Below are 14,139 nucleotides of genomic sequence, written 5' to 3' on the forward strand. Positions count from 1 at the left end.
TCCTCTGTACAGGGAATCTAGATATCAATATCCTACTATAAAAAAAAATATTATTTTTTTTATTATAGACTACATACAGTATTTATATTATACAATATTTAGTTTTAACAGTGTCTTATTTTATTGGCTTTTATCACTTAAGATGAATAAGTAGAAATAGTTGAATAGATGAATAGCTTTTAGAAAGACTTTCATTAAATTATTAAAACCTAAACAAACTCATCCTAATACATAAAATAACAAATAATGTTGCAGATTTAAGGTTTCACCTATAAAGTCAGTATTTCAACTGTGACCCTTTGCTTTTGTTTCTAATGGCTGCTTGTGATATTGATAATCTAGAAATCGAATCTTATCCTACGGCTGCACCCAGTTTAAGTTCTTGGTTAAAATGTGATTAAACTGTGTACGCAATGTAATGAACATTGACGTCTTTAAGTCAGTGATTTCTAGCAAATGGGAAATACTAATAACTAAGAAACAGGCTACAGTGATGACTTGAAACGTAGCATGGCTTTATTCTGAATTCAAACTTTTATTAAAAGCATTTTTTGTTTTAAAACTCCAACACGCTCCAGAGTTAAACAGTATTGATTTGTCACGCAATTAGATTTTATGCAGGAGCTGGGTCAATAGTTGAATGTGATGCATGTAACACTGTTGACCTCAGATGTGTAGTGGAGGACACACTGAGGAAAAACAGCGTGCGCCGCCTCTTTCACACACCTTACATTCACACAGTGTGTTTCTTTTTCATATGTGTGATCTTTCAGTGTGAGATTCTGCTGAGAGATTTAATAGCTTCATCACGCTTTATGCCTCTACATGACACCTCTGCAGCAGATTTTACCCTCCATATTAAAGTCAGGACTCTTTGGGAAAACAGACAAGGATCCTGGTTTGTAGGGATATAAAATCCAGTAATAGCATTTACATTGTTGTTCTCCTTTTACCAATTACCAAGCTACAGGATCCAATACTGTCCCTTGGACTCTGGAGACTTCAGCCATTGATTTACTAATGAGGAACGTGGAGAGAATAGGAGATGCACAAGCTGATTGGAAAAGGCGGTTAACTGGTAAGGTAGTCTGCCTCCAGTCTCAGAAGACGACAAACCTTCAAATAAACAGCACCACATAAGATGAAAAGATGACTGAGAATGACAAAATCATGACTTTTGTTTGTTTGTTTTTATAAAATGATATGATTATTTTTATAACACGTTTTGACATCAACATACCTTTTCATTAAACACAATATTAGAAGCCATAAAATCACATTTATCTGTTTACATAAACTTCAGGCACAAAGCCGTAATAGCATTTTTTGGTCATCTTAAACATTCTTAAATAGTCATATATTTTAAACATCCTTGCAGATTTCACACAGCAAATGACAAAGTGTTCAAAGAGCAAATAAAGTCAGGTGGAGGAGCCATCTATTAATTCATGTGGTCCACTCAAATGTGACAATATCAAAGTGTCAATAAAGTACTTTTTGGTGACAATGAGAACAACCGAGAAACACGAAGAGATCACAAAAAACCTGGTTGTTCATATACAGTACTGCATTCCTCGCTGTCAAAATGTAACAATATGTCCTGCGTCATGAGCACTAAAGCTGGACTATCCAGACACTAGTAAATTGTTTAAACACACACCTTAATGTTGATCATCACATGACTCCAAAACAATTACAGTTAGATACAGCAAGCCAGCGTTACATTACAAAACAGAATGTGATGGGTGGCGGCTGGTACACAGAATTTATTGCAGTGCACACCAAACATCAATAAACAATGTCTTCTGAGCAGTTGCCTTTCAAAAAAAACTTTTTTGATTTGTCTCACATCACGACTGGAACCTGATTATTAAAGTTAATTTTATTATTTATGAGGGCAGAAGACTGTTATCTAAGAACAAAGCAGCAGGCTGAATGAGGACTATCAATGACTGTGAGGTGGCTGCATCTGAAACACTTATCTGAGCAAATTCATGCAACAAACACACACTAAAGGTCTACGGTTTCCACTTCACTCACGCTATTTTTGTCATAGTCTATTATAGGCCTCGCTTGAGAAGAAGAAGACCCTTTTTTGCGAGCAGACATCTCCCTGAAAAGGTACTGTCCATGAAAAATATGGCCTTTTATATTAATGTTAACACAGATCAACGACCCAAAATCCACAATAGTCTCACAGAAACAGTATACAGGTATTTACAGTACATAAAACACATTTGAGAAACAGAATATAATCTTGTTTTTGAATACTTATAGTTTCAGTGCAATCAGAGTGGTATTTCAGAGAAAGACCTTATATGATGGTCAACTGCAGTGTCATCTGGCTCATGTTGTTCAAGTAGGTTGATGAGGTTTGGGTGCCTAAGGAGTACAACATAAGCCTGCAGCTTTCTTTGCAAGTGCTCTCTGTATAGTGAAGCCCTACGGTAGGTAGACGTGATGAGAAACATGTGAGAATCTAATGAGGATTGTTCTGCATTGCAATGAACTATTTTTTTACATTGGCTTTTTGAAACTAATAACCGTTTTACTTGAGTACAACAAGAATGGATTTAAATATCTAAGATAATGCTTATTTGTGCGGTGGTGTGAGAGTCTGTTTTTGGAAGCAGACTCACCACGACTGTCTGGTTTAAGAGTAGCCACGCTCAGTATACATCTTTCCCACCGGTTCCTGCACATACTCCTCCGTCTTATCCCAGTCCTGCACCCATCCTCCGTTGAGCTGTGCAGTGGCCCCGTAGCTTTTGGCCGGGCCGCCCATTGCGCCGTAACCCTGCGTGATGTCACCTGTCTCCTCGGCCAGCTCATCCTCATCTATGAAGCCACACTTCTCATCGCTGGTTTCTTCAGGGTCGGCCCATGGCTGTTTCTCCCCAGATGCAAATATCCCATAAAACACCACGCCCCCATAATGCACGAGGGCCGCAATGAGGAAGACATACTGCCACTCTTCCCGGGTCTAGAGACAGAAAACAGCAATGAGGAAGACATACTGCCACTCTTCCCGGGTCTAGAGACAAAAAACAGCAATGAGGAAGACATACGTATGCATTTTGCCACCTGACTACTTACTTTTAGCAGAGGGCTCCTAAATTTCCTAAAGTTTTGGTTATTTCACATGAGTGATTCCTGTGTTTTTTTGTCTGTGCCTCCAGTGGGTAGCGGGATAAAAAAATTATTTTGTGTTTGCACCTTTAGCAACATTTAAATCAAAATTTGATGATAGTTGTGGGGTTGTTTACCCATGTTGCCAGGCCATTCAATCAAATATAATCAAACCACACCTTTTCAGTCCTGATGAGGCAGACTCATAAAAAGCAAATTACATTTTCCAAGTTCTAATCGTAACCCTGAGATAATCTTTCATTTATCTTTTCTTACATGCTAAATGTGTGTCCACAAAACTCATATCCTTCACATCTAGATGCCTCTAGTTTCTTTCCCTGTAAAACATACATACATACTGTACATTTATATACATACATACATAAATGTACGTCAATGCTATTTGGGGTAACTAGGCAACCACGCAAATCATGCAAAACTGCACTTGACTTAATATCAAAGTGAGCTAGCAACTAAACTCTCCCACATATTCTGCTGTGTCACAATGCTGATGCTTTAACTGCTGTTTCACTGGGACTTTAAACTCTTAATAAAAAATACTGTACAATGTATTTCTCCCCCCAAAACTTGCACATTTAGTTTTGAATATTTAATGTTATAGAGAAATACTCAATAATAAAATTTGAAACCACTTTTTCAGGGGCCTTAAAAATTTCCATCTACATTAACATTCCCACCCCTGTATGAATAGAAATGACTCACCTTGTTCTTTGTCATGGCTCCTACTATTAGAGGGCAGACCATCCCTGACAGGGTACCCACACCATTGGAAATTCCCATGAGGATGCTGGCATAGCGTGGAGCGATGTCCAGATGGTTGACATTGAAACCTACAGCAACAAAGAGTGGATTTTCTGAGATTTCTGATCTTTTGAATAGCACAAAAGAATCTGAAGAAGAACCCATTGTTTTAAGACTCACCTGATATTGCAAATCCGCTAAATCCCACCGCCAGAACTAAGAAAGAGATGGCCACCCCCTTACTGTGAGAAAAACCTACAACTAATAGAAGAGTAGCCTCCATACCGAACCCTAAAAACAACAAGACAAAAGTCAACCGATGGACTGATAAGAAACATTAGGATGGCATGGTTAAAGACAGAGATGTGATTATAAAACCCTCACCTCCGCAGTTCATGATTTTCCGGACCATAGTGGTGGACATTATATTGTGGGTCCGCAGGTAGTCCGCTAACTGGCCTCCTAAGGGCACGATGATGGTCATGACCAAATGAGGCAGAGCTGACACAACTCCAACCTGAGAAGCCATCAAACACTTGTCTGAAGCAAATGTGACAGCTACAGAGAAACTGTCACAACAGAAGTGATTCCTTCTGTCTCAGACCCAATCTTTGTTTCCTTTTCAACCTCTATGTCCAGAATCACATCTGAGCAATAAGTCATCTGAACAATCACAGCAGCCCATCCTGAAGCTGGATTACACATGCCAAATCAGCTTGATTCATGCTTCACACTCTCCAAGGAGGGTAAAGATTATGACATTTTAAGATTAACTGGAATCTGTGGCTTTGTGTGACACATCCACTCATGCACAGGAAGATCAGGAAAGGACAAAACCACAGCACTTTCTGAAGCAGTCAGTGTGTAATTGCCCCTATAAATAATAAGAATTTTAAACTTGATGCATCTTAAAAATTGAGGAGAAAATATTCTCAATATTCTGAATTAATATAATTCCATTCGACTGAAACTGAAATGTTTAAGTCAAGGCAAACCATTTAACAGAGTTAGGCAAACAGAGTCACTTAACTATATGCATTCATACCTTGTCCCCGATTGTGCATGCAACAACAATCATGATCTAACCACATTTAGCTCTTAATAACTAACGTTTACAATGGAATCATGGAAACAGTGGAGACAGTGTTGAGTAACACAATGTAAAACAAAATGACACCTGTTACAAAGCAGGAACACACATGAGAATTATGAGCCTGTTGCACCAGTGCACACTGGAAGGACTACAATTTAATACAAACTTATATTAATTAATAATATTAATATTAATTTAATAATAACAATTTTTAAAAACATTTTAAACCTGCAACAACTGATTTCACACATGTAAGTTACAGAGCCACATTATCTTTAACTTTGAGTCGGGTTTCTGTCCACCTGGTGAATGTAAGTCCAAACTTCACTTTCTTTTAGTTCTGTTTTTGGGCTCTACCAACTCCTGAGGGAAATCTTCAGGTGCTAAATGTTGCACTATGTTCCCCAGCTAGCCGCTTACTGTGTCTGCCAGTTGTTTGGTGCCGAGCAGCTACTGTACAATGAGGTATTAGAGCTTTTCTGCTGAAAAAATCTGTCTACTGTCACCGAAAACAACTCTATGAGAGTGATAAGAGTGAACTAAAACAGTAAAGTTATAGACTGGAAAACAATGAGCTGAAACTAGTATCAAGAAGATCCTTAATTAGCATTTTAATCCAAATTAACCTGAGGTGAGCAGCATTTCATATCTGAGAAAACCTTGGTATGTAACAACGCGTTTGTAATCTTGAACATTAGATCACATGATGTTGAAAGAGATTTTTAGGGCTGACACCAGGTATTATAAGAGATTTATTTACCTTGCTGATTTCAAAGCCAAACACCTCTTCAAAGTATGCAGGCTGGCTAATGAGGAGCAGATAAAAAGTCCAGCTCCTGCAGAAGTTTGCCACGATAATTGCATAGACAGGCATGGAGGTGAAGAACTTCCTCCAGGGGGTCTTATATTTCTGTGTAAACAAACAGAGAATCAGCTGGATGTGCAGCATTTGCATGTGGTGTTACAAATCAAGGCATACAGATTGAGAACTCACTTCCATTGCGCCCATCAGCTGTGCACTTTCACCGATGCTCTCCTCGATGTAACGGCGCTCCTCCTCAGTGATGGTCGGGTGCTCTGCTGGACTCTCGTAGGACACCAAGATCCAGAACATGTACCAAAATATCCCAAAGCATCCTGAACAAAGTGTTAAAGAATCAAAAACTTCAGTCATTGAAATCTCATTCTGTCAGCCAAACCCTGCTCAGACCCACAGAACTTTATTTTAAGTTCTAGTGGAGATCCCAAAGTTACTCAAAGATACCCAATCTGTCAGACAGAATTTGGGGGGAATGTGTATAAAGTGATGCTCACGATATCTAGAATATTTTAGTTTGACATAATTGTGCAACCATAACAAATATGTGGTCTCGGATTTGAGTATTCCATTCAGTGTAAACATCATAAATCAGCTTCAATGAATGATAGAGATTATTACCGTAGGCTAAATGATGCTGTCAGTGAGGAATACAATGATTTTTCCAACCTTAAAGATACTTAAGAGGGGAAATCTGTATGTCAAAGCTATATGACTGACAGTAGTTGAACAGCAACCATGTGACAGTTGTGTTTTAATATGCTACAACATGTTTACATGTGTTACAGTAAACAGAGAAGAGTTATAAAGACAGCAAACTATACAGCAATATCTGGCTAAAGTTTGCCTATGGTAGCCACCATAAGCTCATAAGCCTTCCTAGACCATGGAAGGCTGTAGCAGCAAAACTAAAAAGTGTATTGATTTGAGCAAAGGTGAAATCAATATTTCATTTGTAAGAAAGTTATTATTTAAAAAAGTTACAAAGTCTCGATTTAAGGTGTTAAAATTAAATCAATCCGTGACAGTGACACTCACCGTAAACATAGAAGACAGAAGACCAGCCTGTGTACTGGACCAGGATCCCAGCCAGAGGCATAGCTATCACTGCACCAGCGTAGGATCCTGAACAAGACAAAATATTGTGACCAAGCAGAATTTGATCCTCGCTGCTTATTCAGAGAGCAGCGTTGTCCCCCGTGTTTAGTGGCAAATGTGTTCAGCACATGTTTACATACATTTTAGGCGCAACATTTTGTCATTCTAAACCTGCATTTCAGCTCATGAAGTAATATGATGATAAAATCTATACAACAATAAGCCAATCTTGCATTTCACAGATACATGACTTTGAGTGTATTTCTTATTACCACAGAAAGAGATGGTTGCCAGACGACTTCTTTCCAGCGGTGGAGCCCATTTACTCCAGATCCCATGGCAGGCTGGATAAGTCACTCCCTGCACAGTGACAAATAACACTACCGTGACAGTATAAACACAAGTGGAACATTTCCCATTAACTTTAATATGCTTTTCTCAATTTCAGGCAATAATCCTATTAATGTTTGGTTTGTTCAGTTCTTCAATGAATTTTACATTATTTTTTTTCCAATTTCAGTCAAGAGAAAGGACAGTTAAAGGTATTCTGCATGATTTATCTGGTTTGTTCTCATTTGCCAAAGGCATACAAGACAAATTGTAGTTAATAACAGACAAACTAACATGCATTGTAGCTGACCTTTCTAATAGAGACTAATGGGTTAGGTGTGAGTCAGTACAAATTCAAACTGACTACCCGGTTCATGAAAAAAAAAACTGAATTGCTCCCATTAAATCTTCATTATACACTAAGTGGCATACAATCAACTATTGATAGACACAAATTGCTGGGGTTTGCAGTGGGAGACACCCTGAAATGCTAATGTTTAATTTGCAGTAATAAGTCGATGGGCGCTGAACACAGGAGGCTCTCTCTCTCAATGGTCATGAGCTGCTATTGAAACGACAGTATGCAGCAAAACAAAATTACAAAAGAGGATGACCTTCAGTCTGATAATAGCGTCTCTCTCTCTCTCTCTCTCTCTAAAATCCCTCTCTCCTGCTGTGGGAGCCAAGTGGTTTTCATGTCTTTTGTGTTTTTATGTGAACATAGAGCTGTTTTGGCTACTTTAAACCAACATACACTTACACCCTGCTCAGGCTTTCATGCAGTTTGATGCTCATGGACTAATCTGACTGAATTGTCTACAGTATAATGAATGGAACTTCTATATATTGAGCTTCATTTTTAAGTGCACATAAACAGAAAACCAGGGAGTTATGAACAGAAGATTTCTGTAAAACATGGTCAAATACAGAATGTCAGGACAATTTCATCAGGAGTTGATTTAGATAATGAGGCATCATTTTTGAGTCTTTTAAAGGTCAAGTTGGGATGTGCAAACAGTGCATCAGTACCTCCACCAGCCCTTGTAATATCCTCACAAAGATGACACATCCATAGTGCACCCGGGCAGCAGAGGGAATGAACATGTTCAGGGTGGATGTCAGCACAATGGCAGCCCCGAAAACTCTGGATAAACAGCGTGTTGGGATTATTTGTCAGAATATTATCAAAACAAGATCATCTCATTCAACAAGATACATGGCAGCAATATTGATAAATTTTCAAGAACTTCACAGAGATAAAACTATTAAATAAGTAATAAAATATAGAATATACAATGTTATACTGGGTGATTTTTTTACCACATACTGGAAGAATACACACTAATAAGGAAGATAAATCAGTCTTAATTGGATGCCATGCCACACACACAGACAACAGGCAGTTTCTAAGGGAGTGAGGACAGGAGGTGTTTGCAGCAGAAGGCGTCAGTGGGCTCAGCTGACTTGGCATGATGAAGCTCTTCAAAAGATTTGCATCTTATTTAGGCTCAGTTTCCCTCATGACAAATAAAACAGTCCTATGCACAAGGACTTAGGCCTATAGCACGAGAAATATCCTACTGTGGTTGCTTTTTTTTATCTCCTCCCTATAGTATTAGTTATATTTAAGGATTCTACCTTTTACTTTTTGTTATAATTTGATTTTCTTCTGCAGTCCTTAACAGCCATATTGTTCTTTGTTGCACATTTGTTCCTTTTGTCTAATTGTAGCTGACTAATCAGCCCTTGGTTTAGATAATGTGGAATTGAGGTGGTACGACCGTTGAAATCATACTGCAATCATTACTTCGAAAAGCATTTCACACATGGCTTTGGCTGATGTGGTTGCCATGCCTCTGAACATGAAGGATTAGGCATGGTGGTCCCATGGGAGCTCATTAACAGGAGGAGGCACGCCTTGTGGGCATCAGCCAAATCCCCAGTTTATCTGCTGTAAGGTCAGACTCCTTCCTTCAAACCATGAGACCGACATCCGCTGACTGACTACCACAAATATTACCTATATTACAAATTAAAATAGGGACACATAGAGAAAAACTGATATTTCGAAATCTCTTTCTTCGTACCCCGCTCTGCTATTTTTTCGTAGTTAAACAGTTACCTGTTTGCAGCCAGTCTCGAGGAGATATACCCTCCCGGAATCTGAGTAACTATGTAGCCCCAGAAGAAGGATCCATGAATCATTCCCACGATCTCTGGGTCCCAGTTAAATTTCGCTTTCTTTTAGACACAAACAAACAAAGAGACATTTTATTGATTAGGCTACTTTTCCATTTTCCTCAGGTAAGTAGGCCTATGTGTGAAATATAACCGATTCCTTAAACGTATAGCCTACATAAAAATACTTCTTATGCAAGTGTGAAATAGCCTACTGATTGTGGGAAACATTCTGAGAAAAATATCAGATCTATTTTATGTGATGCTTTAAAACCTTTGCAGCGACACCAGATGATCAACAAAAAATAAGCACAAAATAAGCCGAATTTCAGGAAAATTATGAATAAAAATAAAAACACTACACAAATTTGCTTCTTCTTACTACTAGGGTATATGGTGTAAACCCGAAATACAATTTAAAAGAAGAAATAAACATGCAGAATTTGAAGTTCTCCAGGTGTGTTTAACCAAAAGATATCGATCATTTTATTGGTTCTGGCCCTCATCACCTATCAAACATGGGGACTCGTGGGGCGTAACGGGGCGGAGTTTACAGGCACCTCTTTTATGATGATCTTGCCGTTTTGATGGATTGTGCTGTTATTGACCATGCTGACTATGGCCACACCCAAGTTACACCGGATACCGAAGGAGATGCAGAAGCCCATCCCGCTCAGCATAGCGATGATGTATCTGCGCGGAAGCCCGAAGCATGTGCAGTCACATAGGGGCGCCTTGCGCTCCTGGCCCGCCGAGGGTCTCCCATCCTCCGTCAGCTCGATCACCTCACCTGTCTGCTGCCGCTTTTCCAGCCTCCTGCACGACAAGCCGATTATATGCTCTTTTTAGGTTAAATTCAATGTCTACATTTGGATGTCTGAATTCAAACATCCAGGCTGCTTTTTAAGGGAAGAGGATCAAGAACTATCAGTGGAAAATATGTGATTTCGTTGATTTTCTGCAGGTCTAAATCCTTTGCATATACTCATGTATTTATTCACATGCCACTTACAGGCTATTTGCAGCTCATGCTACACAGCATATACGCTTTTATCTGCACTGTGTGTTCCTTCAACGACAGGCCTTCAAATTGTCTTAATTTTCTTCTTTTAATTTGACTCAAGACCCGTAAAAGCCTACATCCTTTTAGTTGAAGTCAAAGAGCTGGGTTTTTTTTCGTTTCCGGCTGAATTTCTCCATGTTTCTGTAAAAAAAAAGGCTGGTTGGCAAACGCAGAGAACATGGGCTTAATACCGCATTGCAGCAATATCAGCATCATCGTTGTTTAGAGTTAGTTTACCTTTTTCGTTTTTAATTAGCTTATAAATGTGGCGTTGGCATTTTGCTTCAGCTTTCACTTGAAAATTGTACAAAGAAATGCAAGATTAATTTAAAAACGAAACATTAAAATGTGAAGGCCTCATCCGATGTAGTGACAGTTCTGCTACAGCTTCAATGAAACCAACAGATTTTTTCCCTTGCAACTTGGAGGCATTTCAACAACTGAAAACCATTTTTAGGAGCAAAACATAAACGAAAGAGATGTGTGCCTGCACAAGTGTTCATCTAAAATATGTGCATTTTTGAAAAGCTACGTGTTTCCAGACGGTTCCTGTAAAAAAAACGTTTTTCCAGCTTAATACTGAACCAATAGACATTTTATTCTATCTCCAATGAGAATTAAAATAATTAATTTTATTTTTTTTACATCTGAAAAGCTGTTCCTCTACATCCTGCTCCCCCACTCTGATTTGTAATGGGGTTATCCGTTTACTTTACAGTTAGTTATCAGTTTTCCATTGGACAAAATTTTATTTAGGTCCTTGTGACAGTGTAAGGAATATAAGAAGTCAATTGATATGAAGTCCATCGATCTTGAATTAATACAGATGGCTACATAAGGTAATAGATACTCTCCGACCTTGCGTCACGACTCGCTCTGTTTCATTAATTATTAAAAAACATCCACAGCTGCTGGTGGAGGAGATCATCCTCCAGGGAAATATCTGATCCTTAAATATTCGGGCCACACGACTCTGCTTCCAGCATCCTGTGATTCATCTCATAAAGAAGATATTTCCCTCTTGATTTCATTGTAATTCAAACATTTTAGGCCAATGCTTTATTCTTTACGTGTGGTGTGAACATCTGGATATTTTCTATTTTTAATTCTCATCCTAATAACATATATAAATTCTGTGATTAAAAGACATGCAGAAAATGGAATTTCTTCGGCGTACCTGTGCAGTTTCCCAAGGGCCTTTCCTGCGATTTGTTTGAGTCCCTCTTTAGTGGTAGGGAGAGCTTTCTCCTTACCTGGTTCCATATTCAAATTGTCTTAAAAAAAATTATAATACTATAACAAATGGAAGAGCTGCATTAATACGCATATTGTTAAGATATTAATCCAAATAACGCGCCTCGTTTTTTTTTAAGCAGAAACCGTCTTCAAGTCCTGAAAAGATGAGCCAGGAAATGGAGAAAGAGGCGAAACACGTTCAGTCTGAAAGGGCTGGTTTCACAGTCACAAAACAGCAGTCAAATAAGTCCGCTTTTGCCTTGCGCAATGTTAATCCGTGCAGTGCCATTTTAAGATCCAGCCAGCGATTATAAAACAGCCAAACAGAAAATAAAAAGTTGGTGTTTTTTTCAGTATTCTTTGAGAAATCGACGTGGGAAAAGTGAAAATCTTAAACAGGGGTAGATTAGCGGAGCTTCGGTCTAATCTGAGGTGAGGATCTGGCGAGGAAGTAGCCGGAGGAGGTTTCAGCACCGCGGACAGCGCACAGCTACGCTACCTGTCAGCAGCTCCGAGCAGCGCCCCTCCTCCCTGCGCTCCCCTTCTCTAATTCAGTTATACTTCGAAATCTGTCAACGGCGACAATTGCATAACCCCTCTCCCTCACTTCTATCAAACGGAAAGGAAATTTATTTCAGGATGAGCTGCGGCCACTTTGAAATCACTTACAGCAGCAGGCACAAAGCAATGACACCCCCTCCCCGCTATTCACGCGGACCCAGACTGTTAGTAGTCCAGTAGCCTACAGTATGCGCTCAACCACGCAGAGGCAGTGTTGTATCAGGAAGCTAAGGAGACCAATCCTCAACTGGTAGGCTATGAAATGAAATGATATAAATGAGATTGGAAGCCATTGTTAGAGTGTATTTGTCTTTTTCCACCGATTAAACAAAGCTGTGATAAAATAATTAACATAGGCCTACACATGTTTTCCACACAGTTTCACGATGTTTGACACAGGTATTAGACAAAGTACATTTTTAATTTACATTTCTACAGCTCATTAGGATCTAGGCGCAGGCAGTGCGCACACAGGTGTGACAGTACACGTCCCCTGCCTTGTCCTCACTGTCATCCGGGTCCGTTTAGATATCATTGCAGCCACCCGCGTGCCTGACACAGGGAAAACATGACAGCAAAAGTGCCGTGAAACTCCTTCCAGAACTGGCCGCCTATGAAGCAGCTGAACAGAGGGTTGACGCAGGTGATGAGGCTGCAGAAGCACATCTCTAGGGCGAAGGCCAGGTCTGCGTGACGCCAGGAGGCGGGCTTGTCGGGGTAGACACGCCGCATCACTATGGCGGCGTTGCGGCTCAGGTGGTAGGGCAGGTAAAACAAGGCAAAGAGAACCAGCGCTGCGCTCAGGACCCGCCGGACCCTCCGCCTCTTATTATGCGGATCGGGGCGCCTGGACCGGTGGCGCAGCTCTCTGACACTGCGCAGGCCGCAGTAGCAGATGGAGAGTAGCGGGAGGAGGAAGCCGATGATGGAGCAAAAGAGGGAATAGGGGAGACTCTCCCCTGTCTTACTCAGCAGTATGTACAGGCTACAGACTGTGCGGTTGCTCCCAGGGCAAGTTTGGATCAGAGTCATACTGGCAACAGGTATGCTGAGGACCAGAGTGCCCACCCAGATCGCCAAACATAGCAGGTAGGTCTGCCTCCGACCCAGCAGCACCAGAGAGCGCAGCGGGTGCACGATGGCCACATATCTGTCCACACTGATGCAGGTGACGAAGAAAATGCTGAGGTAGAAGTAGTTGTGGTAGAACATTCTCACAACCGCGCACACAGGCAGGCCCAGTTTCCAGTATAGCTGGTCCAGATGGTAGTAGATGAGGTAAGGCAAGGCCAGCAGCCACGAGGTGTCAGCCAGGGTCTGGTTGAAGAGGAACACCGTGCTGCGGGTCCAACGCCGCAGGCGGTGGAAGAAAACCCAGAGGGAGAGCAGGTTGAGTGGAAGCCCCAAGATCAGTACCACCAGAAAGAAGGACGGAATCACGTAGAGCTGGACCAACGCCAAACTTGATGTTTATCCAGGTCGCAGAAGGTTTCTTCTGGAGTCTGGATGATCATGAGCAGAGGTTCAACTTGGAGATCTATTACAAGATAGATTGTATCCTGGCTCTCTTAGTCTAAACCTTCAGGGAAAGGCTACACAAAAACATTAAAGAAATGGACAGGTATTTGCCCAAATAAATAAAAAATATCTGCTTATGAACCATTCCTTGCCATAGTTACAATGATAAAAACTATCTTAAGAGATAAAATGTTTAAAATCACAGTGATCCTTTCCAACCTACCTGAACCTGAGTGTTGCCCATGTCTTTGTTACAGTGGCTTCTCTGCATGCCAAGTGAAACAACCATGCCAACATATTTTGGTGTAAAACACACCCACCAGTGTGAACAAACACTGAATAGTTATCAGTGCA

General features: G+C 40.3%; 2 protein-coding genes across 3 annotated transcripts; both read right to left on the reverse strand.

The window, feature by feature from the left end:
• Nucleotides 1-513: 513 nt before the first annotated feature.
• Nucleotides 514-12,438, reverse strand: slc17a6a (solute carrier family 17 member 6a). Of its 2 annotated transcripts, none has more exons than XM_038706291.1 (12): nt 11,648-12,438; nt 9,968-10,223; nt 9,352-9,470; nt 8,259-8,373; nt 7,172-7,259; nt 6,840-6,926; nt 5,979-6,121; nt 5,745-5,894; nt 4,276-4,408; nt 4,072-4,182; nt 3,853-3,980; nt 514-2,983 (listed from the first exon to the last, which is right to left on the reverse strand). In XM_038706291.1, exons 1-12 carry the CDS (start codon nt 11,731-11,733, stop codon nt 2,654-2,656), a joined length of 1,746 nt encoding a protein of 581 aa, XP_038562219.1. In that variant the 5' UTR covers nt 11,734-12,438; the 3' UTR covers nt 514-2,653. The 2 variants fall into 2 exon arrangements, with proteins under 2 accessions (XP_038562219.1, XP_038562220.1); XM_038706292.1 differs by having other exon boundaries at nt 2,908-3,034.
• Nucleotides 12,439-12,738: 300 nt separating this feature from the next.
• On the reverse strand, nt 12,739-14,074 carry LOC119893778 (P2Y purinoceptor 4-like). The gene is made up of 2 exons (XM_038706112.1): nt 14,009-14,074; nt 12,739-13,713 (listed from the first exon to the last, which is right to left on the reverse strand). The coding sequence occupies exons 1-2, from the start codon at nt 14,072-14,074 to the stop codon at nt 12,799-12,801; spliced, it is 981 nt and encodes a 326-aa protein (XP_038562040.1). The 3' UTR covers nt 12,739-12,798.
• Nucleotides 14,075-14,139: the final 65 nt, after the last annotated feature.

The sequence above is a fragment of the Micropterus salmoides genome, unplaced genomic scaffold, assembly GCF_014851395.1.
Source record: "Micropterus salmoides isolate LMB-PRFRI ecotype aquatic unplaced genomic scaffold, ASM1485139v1 Ms_hic_scaffold_8, whole genome shotgun sequence".
NCBI classification, from domain to species: domain Eukaryota; kingdom Metazoa; phylum Chordata; class Actinopteri; order Centrarchiformes; family Centrarchidae; genus Micropterus; species Micropterus salmoides.